The 23334-nt window shown below is 40.4% G+C and overlaps 1 protein-coding gene across 1 annotated transcript; it reads left to right on the top strand.

Annotated features, from left to right (window-relative positions):
* The first annotated feature begins 2156 nt into the window (after positions 1-2156).
* LOC124606715 (28S ribosomal protein S34, mitochondrial) lies at positions 2157-23083 on the top strand. The gene is made up of 3 exons (XM_047138745.1): positions 2157-2441; positions 2520-2732; positions 22786-23083. Exons 1-3 carry the CDS (start codon positions 2268-2270, stop codon positions 22975-22977), a joined length of 579 nt encoding a protein of 192 aa, XP_046994701.1. The 5' UTR covers positions 2157-2267; the 3' UTR covers positions 22978-23083.
* The last annotated feature ends 251 nt before the right edge of the window (positions 23084-23334 follow it).

The raw sequence follows: 23334 nt of genomic DNA, 5'->3' as shown, positions 1-23334 counted from the left end.
ACTGACAGAACCACAGGCACATAGGCACAGGCAACAGAGCGTGCACAATGTCGGCACTAGTACAGTGTATATCCACCTTTCGCAGCAATGCAGGCTGCTATTCTCCCATGGAGACGATCGTAGAGATGCTGGATGTAGTCCTGTGGAACGGCTTGCCATGTCATTTCCACCTGACGCCTCAGTTGGACCAGCGTTCGTGCTGGACGTGCAGACCGCGTGAGACGACGCTCCATCCAGTCCCAAACATGCTCAATGGGGGACCGATCCGGAGATCTTGCTGGCCAGGGTAGTTGACGTACACCTTCTAGAGCACGTTGGGTGGCACGGGATACATGCGGACGTGCATTGTCCTGTTGGAACAGCAAGTTCCCTTGCCGGTCTAGGAATGGTAGAACGATGGGTTCGATGACGGTTTGGATGTACCGTGCACTATTCAGTGTCCCCTCGACGATCACCAGTGGTGTACAGCCAGTGTAGGAGATCGCTCCCCACACCATGACGCCGGGTGTTGGCCCTGTGTGCCTCGGTCGTATGCAGTCCTGATTGTGGCGCTCACCTGCACGGCGCCACACACGCATACGACCATCATTGGCACCGAGGCAGAAGCGACTCTCATCGCTGAAGACGACACGTCTCCATTCGTCCCTCCATTCACGCCTGTCGCGACACCACTGGAGGCGGGCTGCACGATGTTGGGGCGTGAGCGGAAGACGGCCTAACGGTGTGCGGGACCGTAGCCCAGCTTCATGGAGACAGTTGCGAATGGTCCTCGCCGATACCCCAGGAGCAACAGTGTCCCTAATTTGCTGGGAAGTGGCTGACAGAATTCGCATTGCAAGTAGAGATTTGTTTAGATGCTTTAGCAGTTTTGTGGTGTGCTCCTCCCAATTGAATTTACGCAGTGGTTAGACACTGGACTCACATTCAGGAGGACGATGGTTCAATCGCGCGTCCGGCTATCCTAATTTAGGTTTTCTGTGATTTCTCTAAATCACTCCAGGCAAATGCCGGGATGGTTCCTCTGAATGGGCATGGCCGACTTCCTTCCCCATCCTTTCCTAATCCCATGAGACCGATGACCTCGCTGTCTGGTCTCCTTCCCGATACAACCCAACCCAGTTGAATTTATTATCAAGCTGTAATCCCAAGAATTTAACACTGTCCATTTCTTCTATCTATCTGTCATCATATGTTAGGCATATACTAGTGGAACACCCCTTACAAGTTCTGAACTGAATGTAGTGTGTTTTTTCAAAGTTTAGTGACAAAGAATTGGCAAGGAACCAATGATTAATTTCCACAAATATTTTATTAGACGGTCTTTCTAAGACTACACTTAATTTGCTATTTATTGCAATGTTTGTATAATCAGCAAACAAAACAAACGTGGCATCTGGTAATGTTACTGATGGAAGGTCATTGATGTACACAAGAAAAACTGAGGGCCCTAAGATGGAACCTCGTGGGATCCAACATGTAATTAGTTCCCAATTGGATGATGCCTGATAGCTGAAAACATGTCTCTCTCCTGATACCACCCTTTGTTTTCTGCCAGAGTTATAAGATCTGAACCATTTTGCAGCATTTCCTGTTACACCATAATATTCTAATTTACTTAAAATTAAAAGGTGATTTACTCTGTCAAATGCCTTTGACAGATCACAAAAAAATCCAGTAGCCAGAAATTTTTTGTCTAATGAATTAAGGACATTTTCACTGTAAGTGTAGATAGCCTTCTCAATATCAGAGCCCTTTAGAAATCCGAACTGCGACAATAGTACGCTATTTGCAGAGATCACTGGCTGTTTGTGATAAGATGGTTATAAAGTCGATTGTACATTACCTTTTCTAAAATTTTTGAGAATACTGGTAAAAGTGAAATTGGATGGAAATTTGATGCTATTTCTTTATCTCATTTCTTAAACAGTGGCTTAACTTCAGCATATTTCAACCATTAAGGAAATATTCCACTGATAAACTACTGGTTACACATATAGCTTAATATGTTACTTAGAATCACATTTTTTAATTAACTTTGTTGATATTTCATCATACCCACTACAACTGTTACCGTATCGAAACAGAGTTTCCGCACTTCTTATAATGTGGTGTTTTGAGATCTCAATCCTACGCAGTGGTGAATACTGGCAGAGGATCTCACTTGTGAACGCACATGTGAGTGAAGTGACTCGTATGTCCACCGTACTTCCTTGGATTTCAGCTAGTGTTTACAAATAAACAAGTAAGCGCTAGTGAAAAATATTACAATGCCCATAAAGTATATAGGCAGGACAACCGATTTTAGGGGGAAACCCCTGTGGGAAATATTAGGCAACCTGAAAAATTTTGGCGTGGGCAGAATTGTGGTGAGAAGTATGTTCGAAAGATACGACGAACCATGTTACTTTGTCGTACGGAAAGTTGAAGCGATGCCGAATGAGGTAATTTAATGAAGTATGCTCGTCATATGGTAGAGGTGCTGTGAAATATTGAAACTGTGTTCTTATTTCAAACTGCAGGAAACTCGCAAGGTTTGCGTCTGGGCGGAAAAGATATTCAGGGGCAGGAAGTATCCCTACTTGGTGAAAATAAGTAGCGTCACATACAAAGCGGACTACAGGCTTATCCATAAACACGAGGAATATGCTTATACCCATGCCCAGAATGCAGAATCCAGTGAGAAACCGGCGAGACTGCTCCCAAGAACAGCTCCTTTTCCGCCTCTACTAAAAGTAAGTCTACATATTATTTTTTTTATTATTTTTTTTTTTTTGCTATGTTAGAATCCTGAACTTTAAGTTCTCACAATTTAATTTTTATTGATTCACCATAATTTCATGAAATATAACCCAGAAAAAAGGCAGATTACTAAAATTAAGGTCAACAACTCTTACTAAGAGAAACATCAGTACTTTGCAAGGAAATCATTCACTCATGAGCAAAAATATGTGTAAACAGTTTCATAGGTAAGGCATATTATGAACATAACAGATCATGTATTTCTATCAGGTTTAGAGCGAAATAAGCGATCTTAAATCTAGTTGATACTATCCACCAGTGTGCAACCAAAATTAGAGCGTTGTTTTCTCTAAGCAGCACAGTACACCAAAAGACAAATTTTTCAATTACGTATCTTCTAATACAAGGAACGAGAAATGTAGAAACTTCTCAGTCCCCCTCCTTTCATACCATACTCTCGTGATTCTCATCACCACTAATGGCTCTATGGTTAACTTAAAAACCATTTCCTCACAAGGAAAAATTATTTTTGTGTAATTTTTGTTTCAGTTTACTGTAGTTTCTTTCATATTCATATTGATGCATTTAGAAAGTCAGTCAAATTAGAGGTCAGATTGGGGAACGCTGCAGCACTTCACAAGTTACTTCCAAGTAACTGTATTAAACTTGGTAATGTTTGCCATGGTAGCAGGGAACACGTGGGATACAGTTTCAAGTGCACATTACAATACTACGTTGTCAGAGAGATTTAACAAAATAAGTGGTACTTGAAAATGATCATCCCTCCCTCATTCTTCCCTACCATTTTTGCAGTTCTTGCACTGAAATTATGCTTGGAGGATGAAGTGCTAGGTGAAACCCAAAGTAGAAAGTATCGGAAAGACAGATTAGTTGCCATAGGAGGGGGGCGGTCTCATTGCAGTTGACAAAAATATTGTCTCTATTGAGGTCAAAACTGGTGTGACAATGAAGTTATCTGGTCGCGTATAACAGGTCTAGATGAAACCAAGTCAATTATTGGACAATTTTAGCGACGACCCAATTCCACTGTGACTGTTCTAGATTAATTCAAAGAAAGTGCCCTCAGGGGCTCAGCGTTCATTTGGTGAGTATGGGCTTGGCGACCCTGTGCTTCCTGAGCTTGGGGCCTGGTAGGCGCCGCTAGTCCTCTGCCACCATAAGCTCTGAGAATGCTTCAGTGATCACCGTTCGACGCAGCGGTGGAATGTTGTATTCGCAAGGAACAGGGACCTTGGCTTGATCGCCCAGATCAGGAGTATGGTAAAAACCTCTGTAAAAAAACCCTCAACCCTAAGTTGTGGTTGTGGGATGCATGGCTGTTGAGGCAGAACAGTTGTAAGCCCCTGGGCCACCTGTCACACCTCAGTTGTACAAGTCTTACCCAGGCAAGCAGGGCTCTGTCTGGATGAATCTGTTCCCTAGCTATTCTTGAAACAATGATGGAGCCTCTTAATTCTTCAAAAACTGCTCCCAGTAGATGGGGTGGGCCACTGGTGAGCATTGCTACCCATCCCAATAAGAGAAGCTGTGAGGATACCCCTTCTGAGCATACTCCTCAGAAATGTGGAATCAGTTATAGTAACAGGGCACAGATGTGTCAAAACGTTAAAAAAGAGCTGAGTGAACTTTTGCTAAGGTGTCCCCATTCTACAGCCAGAAAGGTTTAGATGGTATTACAAGTGGTCTGAAGACATTTAAATGGCTTTGTAATAGTACATTGTTGATTGAGACGGCCACTGACTTCTAAAAGCAACTGCATTGGGTTACTACCCAGTTACTGTTGGACTGTATAAAACCTTAAACTCCAGCCATGGGATAATAACGCGTGAAGACCTCTTGGATGAGGACATCAGTGTCTTAAAACGAGAATGGGCAGACGAGGATGTTACAAAAGTCCATGTGAAGAAGAGAGTGAATGGTCAGAACTTTCAATACACAAGACCTGCCCGGCCACATTAAGGCAGGTTTCTTATGCTTACCAGTTTGCCCTCTTTTTTCCAAATCCCATGTGATGTTTCAAGTGTCAACGATTTCATCATACAGCCATTTCATGTAATGGTCTTGTTACCTGTGACACTGTGGTCAAGCACCTCATGAACCAGGTGTGGAATGTTCATCTCCATCAGTGTGTGTTAATTGCTCTAACTCACATCCAGTTTGGAGTAGAGTGCCCCATCTATAGGGAAGAAAAAAAAATACAAGAAATTAAAGTTACATATCACGTGTCATATGCCGAAGCAAAGAAAATGTTTAAATCATTGCAGCCCCCATCATTTGGTACCTCATTTGCATCAACTGTGAAACAACCCATAGTTAAAGTTAATCTGACGACACAAATGAAAGTGGTGATTACCAGTAAGAACGTGTGTTCCTGTTGCTGCACATACCAACAGACGGGCTCTGGTAACACTGTGCTGGGCAGAGACTCATTTACACAAACATCTCAGATTGACAACGTGGAGCCAACAGCAACTATCCCACCGGTGCCGACTGGTACACTCATTTAGGGGTCTTCCCATGTTTCAGCTCAACAAGGGAAAGCCACCACAAAGGCCAAGTCAAAGTCCAGTGGAACAGTTCCTAAAGCACTGGCAGTGAAACAGGCTGCTGCTGCTATTGATGATTTGGCAATGGATGTGAATCCAATCAGCTTCCCACCCAGTCCTATTAATCCACCACCTTGCGTTCCTCACCAAGGTGCAAAGAGAAAGGGAAGAAAAACTTTCCCAATAGATAATGGACATACTGCAGTGGATTGTAAGTGGCTTCAGAGTTCACGTGGATGAACTAAACTTCCTCACACAGACTGGATCAGTGTGTATGTCTTCAGGAAACACATTTCAAGGGATCTGATGCTCCTGTGTAGGGGTTTTCGTCTACATTGCAAAGATGATCTTCACAGCGACAGAGCTCAGGGAGGAGTGGCGGTGTTCCTCCATGACATACTTTACTCCTCCCCTGTAACTCTAATCACCACACTACAGGCAGTTGCTGTCACTGTGCATTTTGTGTCCTTTCAGGTAACCTTCTGTTCCATCTACCTCCGACCACAGGTGCCACTGGATGGCGAGGCACTTTCCGAGCTGATCAACCAGCTTCCGCCACTGTTCGTGTCTTAAGGGATTTTAATACTCATAATATTCTGTGGGGTAGTTTCTCTTCCTGCCTAACGGGGTGAGTGGTTGAAGGTGTATTACGATCTGCCACCATGTGTCCTCTCCTGAAGATGCGCTCCATGACAAATTTGTGCAACAGCAACAGGAACACTCTCTGCCATTGATTTGACAGTTTGCTCTCTTGCACTTGCATACTCTATCGAGTGGGAGGTGGCAGATGACCTCCACCCCAATGACCACTTTCCTATTACTCTCTGGCTATTACAACGAATGGAGCCTGAGGGAATACCACCCAAGTGGCTGTTATCCAAGGTGAACTGGACACTTAATGGCCAGTTGGCTGTGCTTGAGCACAGGGACAGCATCCACAACTGGGTGGGTCACATCACCGAAGTAATCCACACTGCCACTGATGCATCTGTACCTAAATCGTCAGGCCGTCACAGTAGGCAACCTGTTCCTTGGTGGAACAATCAGTGTCGTTGCACTGTATGGGACTGGCGGGCAGTGCTGCACAGGTTTCTGCTTATTCCAACTGCAGAGAACCTTTGATCCTTTGGGTTAGCAAGAGTCAAATCCCAACAGACAGTGAAGGGGAGCAAGAAGCAATCATGGTACGAGTTTCTAAAGTTCATTAATCGGTCAACTTCCACCACTGCCGTACGGGATTCTGTAAGGAAGAAATCTGGGAAAATGATGTCCTGTCCATTAGCTGCCATAAAGGAGAATGGAGTCCTCAAAGCAACACCTGCGGATATCGCTAACACCACGGCGCGGTACTTTTATGATGTAACTTCATCTCTTCCAGGTTTCCACGCCTATCACGAAGTTTGGGAGAGGAGACATTTTGCTTTCACCTCCAACAATGACGATACCAATAATCTCCTGTTCTCTATGTGGGAATTAGACAAAGCATTAGCTGCAGCCCGCGAGACCGCTCCCAGGCCAGACTTTATACTTTAGGGTATGCTACGGCACCTTAATGCTGCATCTAAAGAAATCTTACTTGCTCTCTTTAATAATATATGGAGAGATGGGGAATATCCTGTCCTTTGGAGGGAATCCATAATGGTCCCCATTCTTAAACCAGGGAAGTACCGCACCCTCTTAGGCAGCTATCGGAGTGTTGCTCTTGCCAGGTGCATAGGAAAGATGCTAGAGCAGATGATCGACTACCATGTATTTTGGACCCTGGAATCTCGAAATCTCCTCAGTCATTTCCAGTGTGGATTTAGTAGATATCATTCCTCTCTTGATAACCTCATCCTGCTGGAGACAGCTACAAAGGAGGCATTCCTACGGAAACAGCATTTAATGTCCATCTTTTTTGACATTGAAAAGGCATACGACACTACCTGGAGACACAAGATACTTGATCAGCTAATGAATGGTGTCTTTGTGGCCGCCTCCCCATTTTCCTGTGCTCCTTTCTTGCTGAATGTTATTTTCATTACAGAGTGAGGAATACTCCTGATAGATTTCCTCAAGTTCATGATATCCCAGAGGGGAGCATTTTAAGCATGATTTTGTTTGCAGCTGCGATCAATGACATATCGTCTGCAGTGAGGAGTCCTGTGCAGTGCTCTTTGTTTGTGGATGATTTTTCTATTTTCTGTTCCACTTCTAGTCTAATCAGTTACAGTTGACACTTAAGCAACTGGAAGAATGGTCTGCATGGACAGGTTTTAATTTCTCCCCAGAGAAAACGGTATGTATTGACTTTAATCATGATCATTCTCTTTTTACACCTCCAGAACTAAGGCTGTGGGATACTGTTTTACATTTTACGGAGACAGTGTGGTGTTCAGGTCTCTTATTTGATAGCAAAATTACTTGGCTGCCACATCTCAAGGAGCTCAAAACACGAGTCCTTAAAGCACTGGATATTATAAGTGCTTGAATAGGAAGAACTGGGCTGCCAATAGATCCTGCTTGCTGCATTTCTTTAAGAGTTTTGTGCGATCACGTCGTGATCGTGGTTGTATGGTCTGTGGCTCAGCATGACCAACGTATTTAAAGATGCTGGACACCATACACCACAAAGGCATTGGATTGGCCACTGGAGCCTATTGGATGAGCCCTATACCTGCTCGGCAGTGGTTTCTTGTTGCTAAGCAGGTGCTCAAGCTCAGGTCATTTCTGACTTTGCTGGCTTTCCCTGCAGCAATTAATATCTGCGCATCCTCAGAAAGACTATCGCACTCATCCATGAGGCTTGAAACTGGTATATGGGCAAAGCAGCTGTTCTTGAATCTGGGAGTGTCTCCGCCAAACATTCAGCGGGAGGGTTGGTGCAAAGCTCCACCCTGGTTGTTATTGAAACCTAGAATGATTTTAGATTTGATAGAGAGCAACAAATTGTTCACTCCAGACTACGTCTTTAAGCATAAATTTCTTACCATTGTAAATTAGCACTAGGACGGTAATGTGATATACACAGATGGGTCCAAAGAGGGGGATGCTATTGTTTGTTCTGTCATTTTTTTCCTGCCTCTGTCTTTAGTTTCCATCTACCTTGTGCATTTACTATCTTTGACACTGAACTTTATGTGATTTTTAAAGCTGTGGATCAGATGAAACGTGAACACGGGTTCCAGTTCCTCGTTTGCTCTGACTCACTTAGCATGCTGCAGACAATCCAGTCTATGTACCCAGCAGATAGAACTGTCCAGAACATGCAAGATGCCATCCTGCACTTGCAATGACAAGGAGAGGTCTCATTTTGTTGGGTTCCAGGATATGTGGATATCCGTGGGAATGAGTTAGGAGATACTGCACCTAAGGAGGCATGAACCCTTCCCCACATATCTGCCTACCCTATCCCTCTGCACACTGTGCTGTCATTGTTGTGAAGGTCTGCCATGCGTCTTCGGGAGGAAGAGTGGCTGGGCATGATGGAAAATAAGTTGCGAGCAATAAAAGCAACTGTGAGGCCATGGTGCATCCTTCTGGTCAGTTTGAATTGATGAAGTCTGTTTAGGACACAGCTCTCGGACCCATGGCTTCCTTCTCAGACACGAAGAACCACCTGTATGTGGTGCATGTGGTGTGCTGGTTATGGTTTGCCACATTTTAACCAACTGTATTTTATATAATGACAAGAGGCTTCAAGTTGGTTTACCAACAGACCAGTCCTCAATTTTAGTTGATAATGATCTGAATGTGGCACATATTTTACGATTTTGTGTTTGGTCTTCACTTCTACCCAAGCTCTTTGGTCGCCACTTTTAATATGTTGGAGGACAACTGGCTTGTCCCATTGCTATTTTTATAACCAGCTGATCTTCTTTTCTGGACTTGCCTCTTAGTGGCTGTCCAGATCAGATGTCATTGTTTGTAATGGTCTGCCTTGACTTGCTTGCTCCATTGCACTGTTTAGGGGAGTCGTGTGTGTTCATGTAACAAAGAGTACAAGGGGGCCTTATATGGTCTTATGTTGTATTTTAGGCTATCCTCATTTTGTGTGCTATAGTCCCATTTACCTAACACAGTCAGTGCATAAATACCCTATCATGCTATATTGGCTGGAGGTGCCTTTAACCTACCGAATGTAGACTGGAATGTCTATGGATTTATTGCAGGGGGTACAGACAGAAAGTCTTTGTCTTGAGCAGCTGGTTCGGCAGCACACACACTTGAACTACCTTAGGCCTTGTAACTACAGTCAGGCTGACATCAGTATAGAGATGGGGATTAGTGATCATGATGTCATCATAGCGACTATGATTATGAAAGTTAATAAATCAGTCAAGAAAGCTAGGAGAGTGTTTCTGCTAGAAACAGCAGGTAAACAGTTGTTAGCATCTCACTCAGACAGTGAATGGACATCACTTAGTTCTAGTATGATGACATAGGGGAATTATGGGTAAAGTTTAAACATTTTGTAAATCATGTTTTGGAGAAGTATGTGCCTGTTTATTGGGTTAAGGACAGAAAAGACCCATTGTAGCTTAACAGTGAAATTCAGAAAATGCTGAGGAAGCAAAGGCTGTTGCACTCTTGGTTCAAAGGAGAACAAGCAAATGAAGACAGACAAAGTTTAGTAGACATTTGTGCATCTTTGAAAAGATGTTTGTGTGAAGCATGCAACTACCATCAGTCATACCTTAGTGAAAGGTCTGACTGAGAGCCTGAGAAAATTCTAGTCCCTTTTAAAATTGCTGAGTGGGTTTAAGGCTTCCATCCAGTCACTCATTGACCAGTTTGGTGTGGCAGTAGAAGTTACCAAAATGAAAGCTTAAGTTCTAAATTTCACACAAGAGAATCTTATATACATACTGTCGTTTGACCATCACTCAGATTCCTGTATGGAGAACATGATGATAAGCATCCCTGGCATAGAGAAACAACTGAAATAGTTCAAAGAAAACAATTTGGCAGGTCCAGATGAACTCCCAGTTCAGTTTTACAAAGAGTACTCTATGGAATTGGCCCAGTACTTAGTTTACATTTACTGTGAATCTCTTATCACAAAAAGTCACAAGTGACTGGAAAAAAGCATGTTGTATCTGTTGTGTTGTGGTCTTCAATTCAGAGACTGGTTTGGTGCAGTTCTCCACGCTACTCTATCCTGTGCGAGCTTCTTCATCTCCAAGTAACTACTGCAACTGACATCTTTCTGAATCTGCTTAGTGTATTCATCTCTTGGTCTCCCTCTACGATTTTTACCCTCCAAGCTGCCCGTCTCCCCCTATGATTTTTACCCTCCACGCTGCCTTCCAGTACTAAATTGGTGATCCCTTGATGCCTCAGAACATGTCCTACCAACCGATCACTTCTTCTAGCCAAGTTGTGCCACAAATTCCTCCTCTCCCCAATTCTGTTCAACACTTCTTCATTTGTTACATTATCTACCCATCTAATCTTAGCTTTCTTCTGTAGCACCACATTTCGAAAGCTTCTATTCTCTTCTTGTCTAAACTATTTATTGTCCACGTTTCACATCCTCACGTGGCTACACTCCACACAAATACTTTGAGAAAAGACTTCCTGACACTTAAATCTATACTCGATGTTAACAAATTTCTCTTCCTCAGAAACACTCTTCTTGGGATTGCCAGTCTACATTTTATATCCTTCTTACTTCGACCATCATCAGTTATTTTGATCCCCAAATAGCAAAACTCATCTACTACTTTAAGTGTCTCATTTCCTAATCTAATGCCCTCAGCATCACCTGATTTAGTTAGACTACATTCCCTTACCCTCGTTTTGCTTTTGTTGATGTTCATCTTACACCCTCCTTTCAAGACACTGTCCATTCTGTTCAACTGATCTTCCAGGTCCCTTGCTGTCTCGGACAGAATTACAATGTCATCAGCAAACCTCAAAGTTTTTATTTCTTCTCCATGGATTTTAATTCCTACTCCATATTTTTCTTTTGCTTCCTTTACTGCTTGCTCAATATACAGATTGAATAACGATGTGGATAGGCTACAATCCTGTCTCACTCCTTTCCCAATCACTGCTTCCCTTTTGTGGCCTTCGACTCTTATAACTGCCATCTGGTTTCTGTACAAGAAAGCCTTTCGCTCCCTGTATTTTACCCTTGCCACCTTCAGAATTTGAAAGAGTGTATTCTAGTCAACACTGTCAAAAGCTTTCTCTGAGTCTACAAATGCTAGAATTGTAGGTTTGACTTTCCGTAATCTATCTTCTAAGATAAGTCATAGGGTCAGTATTGCCCCACATGTTCCTACATTTTTACGGAATCCAAACTGATCTTCCCCAAGGTTGGCTTCTACCAGTTTTTACATTGTCTGTAAAGAATTCGTGTTAGTATTTTGTAGCCATGACTTATTAAACTGATAGTTCGGTAATCTTGTATATAAGAAGGGTAAAAGAATGGACCCATAAAATTACAGACCAATATCTGGTTTGCTGCAGAATTCTTGAACATATCCTCAGTTCCAATATAATAAATTTCCTTGAGACCAAAAAGCTTCTGTCCATGAACCAGCCCAGTTTTAAAAAAAGCACCGCCCATTCAAAACTCCACTTGCTCTTTTCTCACATGATATACTGAAAACTATGGATAAAGGGCAACAGGTAGATTCCATATTTCTAGATGTCCTAAAAGCATTTGACATGGTGCCCCACTGCAGATTGTCAATGAAGATACAAGAATATGGAATAGGTTCCCAGATATGTGAGTGCCTCAAACCCAGTACATTTTCCTTGATGGCAGGTGTTCCTCAGGGACATGAGTGTCATCAGCAGTGGTTCAGGGAAGTGTAATAGTACCGCTATTATTTTCTATATACTTAAATGATCTGGCAGACAGGGTGGGCAACAATCTGCAGTTGTTTGCTAATGGTGCTGTGATGTATGATAAGGTGTTGAAGTTGAGTGACTGTAGGAGGATAAAAGATGACTTGGACAAAATTTCTAGTCAGTGGCAGCTAGCTCTAAATGTAGAAAAATGTAAATTAATGCAGAAGAGAAAGAAAAAGAAACCCATAATGTTCAAATACAGCATTATTAGTGTACTGCTTGACACAGCATTTAAATATTGGGGCATAACCTTGCAAAGTGATATGAAGTGGAACAAGCATGCTTGACAGGGAAGGTGAATGGTAGACTTTTTTTGTTGTTGTTGTTGTTAGAATTTTAGGGAAATGTGGTTCATCTGTAAAGGAGACTGCATATAGAATGCTAACCTGACCTATTCTTGAGTCGTGCTAGAGTGCTTGGGATCTGCATGAGGTCTGATTAAAGGAAAACATTGAAGAAATTCAGAGGCAGGCTGCTAGATTTGTTACTGGTATATTCAAACAGCACGCAAATATTAAAATTCAGGAACTCAAATGGGAATTCCTGGAGGAAAGGTGATCTTCTTTTTGAGGAACCCTGTTAAGAAAATTTAGAGACCTGACATTTGAAGCTGACCACAGAACAATTCTACTGCTGCCCACATATGTTTCGCAAAAGGACCACACAGGTAAGGTACGAGAAATTAGAGCTCATGTGGGGACATATAGACAGTTATTTCTCCCTCTCTCTGTTTTTCAGTGGAACAGGAAAGCAAAAGACTGGTAGTGGAACAGGGTACCCTCCGTCACACACTGTGTAGGGGCTTGCAAAGTGTGTATGTAGATGAAGATGCAGTATTCTTTCTCCAATTTGTGTTACTTTTTCTTAATTTTGTAATTTGTGTTTTGTAATTTTTATGTACTTTATTTATTTAACCTGATCTAATTAGGCCCATCGGGCCCTCTCTTACATTGGACCAGGTTTATATCATAGGTACCCAAGAAATAACAATTTCAATATGACAAATAGTAGTAAAATGATTTGAGTGTTTGAATTGGCAGTGTGAGGAAATTATTCTGACTGTGAACTAATAAAGTTAATACTGGCAATACTTGTACTACTGCAGCTGCTGCCACTAATAATGATAATAGTATTAAATAGGTGCACTGATATAGCGAGTTCTGAGGAAAGGGAATTTGAGGAGACTGTGTCAGTTAAGAACACTGGGAAATGAGGAAGAGCTGGCTGGAAAGAAAGATGTACAAAGGTAACTAGAGCTTGGAGGGACAATGGCAGTCATTATTGTTGTTTTAGTAGAAATGCCATTAACTGTCTTCTGAAGCTGGAATTGTTTTTCAGTTCTATAATATAACGCAGGAGGCTATTCCAGAGTCAGGTTCCTGCTACCAAGAAGGGCTTCGAGAAAGCGGCTGAACAATGGAGTGTGACAGAAAGAATTTTGTTGTGATGGGAACAGGTGTTTCAGCCATGCTACGCAGACAAGAGCATTAAGGTTGAGGATAGATATGAAGGACAGTGTTCACTGAGAAGACATTAGAGAAGACACAGGGTATGAAAATAGCTGCACTTGTCTGCACACAGTCACAATATCTGTGCATGTGATGGTGGAATACGATCAGTGTGTCGAACATCACAGATATAATAAACAGAGGTGTTCATAACCACTTCCAAGTGTGGTGAGCTATCCTGTGGGTCCTTTTAGGATAACATCGCTGTTATCAGTAGTTGAAAGTATAAGTTTCTTCTTTAGGTAAAGAGGAAAGAGCTTTGCACAATGCAGGTACATGCTCAGTCCAATGTAGCTTTTTACTTATTATTACTCCTGAGCTCTTTGCTGTAGGAGAGAAGGTGATATTCCTCATTTAGAGTTAAAAATGGCAGGGATTCCCAATATTTTGGGCCAATGAACCTAGAATGACCAAACAGTACTGCTTGTGTTTTGGTTGGGTTGAGCTTTAAGCCTGTATCCTGTGACCACTAAGTGCGTACAGGTCGGTATTGAGATTCTTGATAGTTGTCTTCACATTTATTGGCTTTGCAATTAGATATAACTGAAGGTCATCACCATACATGTGGTATTTCTAGTAGGACAAAACTGATGAAACATCATTTATATACAGTGAAGATGTTGTAGGACCTAATAACAAACTATGGGGAATGTCTGATACTACCTGCTTCCATGGTGACTTTTTTGCCAGACATGATGCTTGCTGGTGAGATGTCAGGTATGTTTGAAACCATTACACTGCACTTGATGAGAAATTTAGGCTGCTAAGTTTGGCAGGTAAAATGTCATAGCAGACAGTGTCAAACGCTTTGCTGAAGTTTAAGAAGCACATGATTGTTATCTCTTGTGCATCCATGGCAAGCTTCAGGTCATCCGTTACCTTTATTAAGGCAGATGATGTGCTGCGATGTTTACAGAAGCCTGATTAGTATTAGTCTAGTGGGTTGTTTGTTGGTAATAGTTCGTTGGCTGCTCATGGACTGTATATTCTAAGGACTTAAAACTTTGTAACTATTATTTTCGTTAGCTTTGCACTGCCGTTTTTATAATGTATAGTTTTATTTTAATCTGTTTCTATCCACTAGTGCAGTGGTTGGTAAACTCATTAGTCAAAAGAGCCAAATATCGACAGTACAATTGCTGAAATTTATTTTGAGAGCCAAATTTTTTCAACTTGATCTGTGTAGATAGGTATATTGTTATTAAAATGTGTTATGGTACTCCTAAGCTGGCTGATGGTGAAAACATCTTCAGTTTGATTGAGGTCAACTCCTTTGAACTCTCCCACACACTTGACTTGTGTACTAGTTTTTTTCTAGACGTATCAGGAATGAATAATACATACAGTTTTTACTGTCCACAAAAATATAAATTGTATGGCCCATGTTAGGCAGCAGTCATAAAGAATAAATGTTTTGCCCGCCTCATTTTGTTCATCCTGTTATGTCCAAACAGCCTCAACATCTTTCTCAGTTCTCCACACTCTACATCCATTTACTCCACAATGCTCCATAATATTGACTTAGTAAACTTTATTTAAAACTTTAACCCTCAGTTAAATTGTAGGAATGTTGCATAGAACTTGATGTTATGCATAAATGATATTATTTATTGATAAAATTAAATTGTAAGACATCCATTAAAATAAAATAATGGCAATAACTATCGCTTATGTGGACAGTGGTTGTTCATCTCTTGGAAAGTTTCTATGTTGTTGACTAATTTTTTGCATGATTCTAGGCTCTCGTCAATAAGATTTCTAAATTCACTCTTGATTTGGTTTACACATGAATATGTAAGCCTGAGTAAGGAATGAATGGTAAACACAAGCTTTTTAGCTGGCTAAACAGTCAGAAATTCTATTCCAGGTGTTAAAAATCAACGTACAGGTACATTCCCTCTCTAGGTCTTTCAGAGCAGACCAGTTGTGCTGTGAACTGAGTTCATATATTTTCCTCCAGTATTTCTGCACTGAGGTGCTAAAGAAACGGGTATAGGCCTGCATATTCAAATACAGAGATATGTAAACACTGAGAATACAGCACTGCAGTTGGCAAAGCCTATATAAGACAAGCGTCTGGCTCAGTTGTTAGATCGGTTACTGCTGCTACAATGGTAAGTTATCAAGATTTAAGTGAGTTTGAACATGTTGTTACAGTCGACTCACTAGCGCTGGGACATAGCACCTCTGAGGTAACAATGAAGTGGGATTATCAGGAGTCCGGTAAAACAAATTTTCGATATCGCTGCGGCCGGAGAAAGATCCTGCAAGAACGGGACCAATGACAACTGAAGAGAATTGTTCAGCATGACAGAAGTGCAACCCTTCCATAAATTGCTGCAGATTTCAATGCTGGACCATCAGGAAGTGTCAGCATGCAAACCATTATTCGACACATCATCAGTATGGGCTTTCGGAGCCGAAGGCTCACTGGTGTGCCGTTGATGACTGCATAACACAAAGCTTTACGCCTCACCTGGGCCTGTCAACACTGACATTGGACTTGATGCCTGAAACATGTTGCCTGCTTGGAAGAACTTGTTTCAAATTGTGTGGAGCGGATGAATGTGTATGAGTATGGAGACAACCTCATGAGTCCATGGATCCTGCATCTCAGCAGGGGACTGTTCAAGCTGGTTGAAGCTCTGAAATGGTATGGGGCATGTGCAGTGGAGTGATATGGGTCCTTTGATACGCCTAGATATAGCTCTGACAGATGACACATACATAAGCATCTTGACTGATCACCCGCATCCATTCGGGTCCATTGTGCATTCCGATGGACTTAGGCAATTCCAACAGGACAATGCTACACCTTACATGTCCAGAATTGCTACAGAGTGGCTCCAGGAATACTCTTCTGAGTTTAAACACTTCTGCTGGCCACCGAACTCCCCAGACATGAACATTATTGAGCATATCTGGGATGCCTTGCAATGTGCTGTCCAGAAGAGATCTCCACCACCTACTAATCTTATGGATTTATGGACAACCTTGCAGGATTCATGGTGTCAATTCCCTCCAGCACTACTGCAGACATTAGTCGAGTCCATACCACGCCATGTTGCAGCACTTCTGCGTGCTTCCAGGGACCTTACGTGATGTTAGGCAGGTGTACCAGTTTCTTTGGCCTTTCATTGTATATCCCCGCAAAGACATTCAAATTTCAAGCTCCATAATTATTTTTTTTTAAAATCTGGTAATTGCAGTTCAAAGCTGCTGGTGTCAGTATTAAAAACAGATAAATTTAATTCTGTTAAAGTAACATAAGGAGTTTTTTAAACTATAGCTTTGCAGTTATGAATACGGAAACCCTGTTGAGAAAACTGTACTTCATATTTAAAAATGTTGTTTCAAAATAGAAAATGTCAGAATCAGAATTATTTTCTCGGTGATGTTTCAATGGGCTTGGGTTAAGTAAATCGAAGTTTCTCCTTCAAAATATTGAGGAAAAAGAGAAAATTTATTTTTAAGTGAAATAACTTCTTCTAGTATTGAAAAAAAAAAAGTTCCCTTTCCCCTGTAGTTTCGATTAAGCTGATTTAAATGTTGTAACATCTTCCATGAAATAAAATTTTTGGACCCATTGATCATCTGTGAGTTCCCAGGAAACATTTGTCTCAAGGAGAAATGCTTGAATCTCTCTTAATAAGGAAGGAAAATGTTTCTTCGTGATAACCAGTGTTTTTTGTAATGCAGCGGAAGATCTGTGTACTCACTCTCTGTTTCAAATAAAATTTCTTTAAATTGGTGATGATTAACAATTTTAGTTATAATGGAGTTGATAATTGTGACCATGAAATCCAAAGCTTTGCAAATTTTTTCTGGGAATGTCTGTGCACAAAGTGCTTCTTTATGAATGATGAAATGGTAAGTAGGTATCTTATGGTTGTGTTTTTCAAAGTATCAACAAACCAGCTTCTTAACCAGTTATACAGTCCACTCCATCTGTCGAAATAGAGACAGTTTGGTTGAGTGGAATATGTTGTCTTTCAGTGCACTCAGTTACAGCAATTGCTGTATCCTCTCCAAATATTTGATCTTGGAATGACAGTAATTCTAAAATTTCTCCTTTAGGACATGTAGATAAAATTAATTGTACAAAACGTTGTGTTGCATTGTTTATGTCCCAAGACTCATCTACAGCTGTCGATAAAGCTGAAAACAATTTAAGATTTCGACTTGCTGGTTGCTTACATATTATAATGGCAGGCCAAGTAGTTTTTATTGAGTGTGTACACAGATACATGACACTATATTTCAACATAGTCACAAAATCTCAGTAAACAACAGTAGGAATGTTCTGCCTATTGTTCAGTTCCCTTGATGATAGAAATCCACTCCTTGGTCGTGGAGCAATTTGAGAACCACAGTGTGAAAGCCCTCATTGTTGGAAAATGTGCGATTGTTGCGAATAAGTTTCTTGATTTCCTGGGCATTGTCAGTGGTCAATGTTGATGACCTTTCTTCACGATCAGCATCACCCACATCTGTGTGGTGTTGGTCAAATTGTTGACACCATTTCACTACGGCAGGACGTGAAATTGCATGTTGTTGATATGTTGCTAGAATTTCATGTTGAGTCTGCGTGCAGTTTAGACTTTCCCACAAGAATTGTAATGTCACATGTACTTGAGCTTTGGAGTACATTTCTTGTTGTCATGCCATTCCACTCGCACACTGTGATACATCTATTATCTGTACCACAGGAGAACTGTCTCTGCAGGAAACCCAGCACTTGCACACTCTCCCAGCTGTGAGCCACTGTTGTTGCACAATGGTCTCAGTGTGGGATGACATGCGTAACTTACCTTTTGAAGTCCCCTTGTATATCTTCCTCTCTTAGCAATCTTTTGACTAACAACAAAACTTGCAGTATTAACATTGTTGGATGAATGCATCCTATAATTAAATACAGAACTTCATTCTTCTGAAATTTATCAGTTGCTTCATTCCTTGCATTATTGGCATGATATTGAGTATACAAAAGGCTCTTGTTTGGAGTTGTAAAATGTCTCTCCAAGTCTGATTTCTTGCTGTGGGTCAGTTTTTCTTGACAAATAACCGGTTGCAAAATGCAGGTTTATTAAACCTTGACAATCACTTCCACAGTTTTAAAACCATCTTCTTCAGAAGATGTAGGACTTATTTATAAGATTATGACACTGTGTATGGAACAAAGATAGTAACATTACAATAAGCAAAATTACAGGAATGTTACAAAATTTTTTTAAAGAAACATACGTAAAATCACATTATCTGTAGTCAAAGTGCAAGTTGTTGGCTGTCTATGAAAATAGAAAATAGTACCTGTCTGCTGCAGGGATTTGCATTAAAAAAAAAAATCCCATATTTGACACAGGATGCAACAGTATATAGTATGCCACTTCAAAGATTTGTATAAAACTGATATTTAAATATAATATGTGGCATCAGATCCTATACAGCAGCGTTACGTCACTGACTAGTGACTGACAAAGGTGGAGGCACTAACCTGAAGTTATCTGTGATAAGTGGCACACCTGTGCATCCTGTATGCATGTGGCTGCAATGAGCAGTGTGTGTGATTCTGCTAGTACATGTTATTAACAGGGTTAACATATTAACCAAATAGTTGAAAAGAGGAAAAGGAGAGGGGGTAAAAAGAGTGTTATTAAAGTCAAATGGCTTATACAAGGTCTGCAGGCTCAGGTAAATATAGCAGACTCCTTAAAAACATGCAACTCTTATGAGAAACACTTGTGTGTGAATATGCAACCATAAAAATATCATGTTAAGAGGAGTGATCATACTGATAAAGCATGCTATACAAAGAGGGGATGTTATAAAATAACCAGAAAAATGGTAAATGAAGCCAAACTAACCAGTGTATATGCCTAGAAATCATGTGTTGCAGGTAGAATAAAAAGACACTAAAAAATAAAAGGGGGGATACACATCTAAAATGGTACATTACTAAAGTAACTGTGTGTAATGTAATTGTGGATGACAAAGAATCTTATAAAATAACAAGAGATTATTCTTACTGAACATAGAATTTTGAGGAAAACAAACACAGCACAGAGGCCAGCACCGAACAGTCAACTTGGCTTCTCAGCCAGAAGTAGAGGCTTAAAGGCGTCCAGGAAATGTCCACTTGCAAGTTAAAGCTGATCATTTAAAATATAGCTGTTGTTTTTCTCTAAGTGTTTGAAAATTTCAAGCTCGTCCATAAATCTGATCTATGCCCTTTTACTTCTTTGTGTTAGAACACAATATCCTTTTGAGTATGACCAACAATAAATAAATGTTGTGCGAAGGTGGAATTGTGTACATTACTACTTTTCTTTCCTAATAGATGTTCTTTATGTCTCACCTTGATTGTTCTACCAGTCTGCCCAATGTAGTAACTGGGTAGTTACTGCAGATTATTTTGCAAATGCCAGAATTTTAGAACGGATCCTCAGCATTTTTGATAGTATGCACAAGATGTTTTTTTTTTAGGTTATTATTAGTAGAAAAAGTTACCCTGCATTTATATTTATTCAGCAAAAAGCTTATTATTATTCGCTTTACTGTTAGTGGATGAGTTACCTTGTAGAGTTAATTGATTTTGGTAGTTTTGTTACTCAGGATATGATCTACTAAATGGATTTTATTACGTTTATTTCGTTTTGTAGATTACTAGGAGACAGGGGCGTTATTATGGCACGATTGACAGCAGAGTGAAAGTTGCTGAAGTGCAGGCATATTCAAAATCTTGACAGATTGGAAGCCCTAAAGTTTGAATAAGTGTAGAAGTCTTGGTCCGTTCAAATATAAATTCGCAGTTCTCATCTTGTATTTCTTTGTAGGTATGTTAAACGAGTCCTCTAAAAAAGGTTTTGTTTTACAATAATAAAGTGACCAACACCAAATAATTACAGTTCTTAAATTTATGACAAAAGTATCTGTAGGATTTGTAGCTGGTTGGAAAAATGCAGGTAACTTCATGTGTCAAGTAGATACTTTTTATCAGCCACACCTGATTTGTAGACATGACTAGCATTGGCCACTGCACGTTGAGACTGCTGACTCACTCACTCACCTAATTTGTGCTTGAATCACATGTGCGTCCTCCTTATGTGCAGGTGATTGAAACTTTGTGGCATTCAAATGCACAGAACGGCAGTAATTGGAGGAGAATGTGCCGCTTTTTTTTGGTGGAACCATGGAGTAGGGGCAAAACACTTTGGAAAGAGGCAGGCAGAAATGCAAACTGCAAGGGTGCTGGTATTAACTATAGTTCTAGTAATTCAAGTGGGGACAGTTGCTCAGTAGTAACACATTGTGGAACATAGTGCAAAGATATGATTTGATATCTTTCTGGAATTGTTTGTGAGGACCCGCACACCATATTTTGTAGAAGAGCCACACTCAAGGGGCCAAAGAGCTGCATGTGGCTCCTGAGCTGCAGTTTGCTGACCTCTGCACCAATGTGTCCAGCTTATACTAGTTTGCCACACTTTGTATTTGACTGCATCTGCTATTAGTTCTGCAAGCTGTAAGTTTCTGCTCAAGATGGTTGCTTTATATTTTGTGCAGAGTTTTTATTAACTGATTATTGCAGTAATTCCATTTATTAGACTTTGATTTGCCTCCTCTCCTACACCTCTTTGCCAGCAGCTCCTTGGGGTAAGTGCTGCTACATTGATTCTTCCCCCCACCCCCTTCTTTTTAGCTCTTTGAGGAAGGCACAGCTTAAGAAACTGTTTCATCTTTCGAAGTTAGCTTAACTACCTTCTTTGTCTGTGGCATATTAATATGTCCATTTGTGTTTCAATTTACTGCTTCCATGTTTCTTATATACACTTAATGCCTTATGTCTCATAATGCACAGATATCTCCTAAGAAAGTAATAAATTAATGAACTGACCAGTTTTGATGCAATGTATTTGAAATGCATGCTTATGACATCAGCAGTGAGGTGCCTATTGACTGCTATGGAGTAACGCAGAAATTTACATGATTACTTGAAAAATCAACAGCACTTTGCTATGTCTATTTTAGTTTTATTGAATGGTTCATTATTCTCTTTCTTTTCTATACCTTGAAAAAAATTACTGCTGTAATGATATGTTCTAGATAAAGGGGCTTGCTAAGGACATTTTATAGATACCTCAAATGAATTTTTCTTTTATATGAGTAACAGGTTTAGTTGTAAATACAAATATTTTTCTGAGATATCCTGCATCTTGTTTGTTTGAAGTACTCTGCTGCCTGAAACATAGTCTTTTCCACATTATGTGAAATATACAGAATGTGTATGTCATGCTGATGCACAAATTCAGATGAAATATGAATTATTGCTGTTTGACGATAAAGGGAAATATCAGCTAACACTCACTGTCACAAGATGCCTGATATATTCCAGGGATGTGTACTGGCTTTCTTGTGAAGCAGGCTGTGTGCCATCTTACCTGGAAATGTTGACTTACTTGAAACACACTGACTGACTGGCTGACAGTGGCAACAGCAGAACCTCATGCCTGATGCTGTGTGGCCACTGGCAGCCACAGCAGAACCTCATGCCTGATGCTGTGTGCTTGGCCTGACCTGGTGGTGAAACATCCATCACTAAGTGTGTGGCAATCAATATGTTAAAAATAACAAAGCCATAACATTTACACTCTCACTCCGTGAACTTCCCCACCCCCTTTCTATTTCTACTGTCATTGGTTCTCACTTTACTACTTTGTCATTTTTTGTTCCTCTTTTTATCTTTGTTACTTGTATTGCTGTCATTTCTGTTGTTGCTTTCCTTCCACTACTTGCACTTACTTTTCTTCTTTTCTCCTCTGATATTTTCTTATTTTGTCTTATTGATACTTTGATTTTTAGAGTCATTTAGACTTATGTCCAATCTAACTGTTCTGTCTGGCTCTTCAAAAATCTCTTAGTCTTAAGTTGTTGTTTGTTGGTAGCATTTCATTGTTGGTTTCTCATACGTTCTGACATATCGTCTCTCCCTTGATTAGTGGCTCTGTATAGCCTGTTTTCATTAGCTCTTTTTGATTCAAGCTTTCACTGTGCTCCTGTTTGAAAGGTATTGACAAGGTTAAAATATTTATCAAAATGTGTCACAGATTACATACTTTCTTTTGTTACAGGAGCTGATAATCCGTGATTGCCTAGCCAGGGGCGAAAAAGTGACAGAGGAACCGAGGATGCCACTTGTATGTAACCAAGGTGTTGATAACGTCTCAGTAGTTGCAAAAGAAAGTGAAAAGCCAACTGTCTCTATAGATAGACTCTTTGGTGCTACTAAGAGCCAAACATTATATAGTAATATTGAAAAGTGATATGTTGGGGCAGTGTATAATTTTTTGTTGTTACACTGTATAATTTTTTGTTGTTACACTGTAGGTATTGTATTTTATTAATAAAAAGAATTGGTAATGTATGTTACTTATTGTTTGGAATGTATTTACACCCTTTTTATTTGATAAATGTATTGTTGCTCTCCCTGCTTTCATTTTTGTGATGATTAAGTCATATGTGTAAGTTGTGAAATTGAACGTGCAGGATATAGATAACCTTGATGTGATTAGAACAAGTGCTACTGTGTAGGTGAGCAGTAGCGACTTCATCTATGAAGGTGTTGTGTTGCTAAAACTACTATATTGGGGCTTTGTTGTATAGCTTTCTGACAGAAGTCA

The sequence above is a fragment of the Schistocerca americana genome, chromosome 3 (assembly GCF_021461395.2).
Source record: "Schistocerca americana isolate TAMUIC-IGC-003095 chromosome 3, iqSchAmer2.1, whole genome shotgun sequence".
NCBI classification, from domain to species: Eukaryota; Metazoa; Arthropoda; class Insecta; order Orthoptera; family Acrididae; genus Schistocerca; species Schistocerca americana.
The sequence above is the reverse complement of the archived record's forward strand: the minus strand, read 5'-3'. Positions and strand labels throughout refer to the sequence as shown.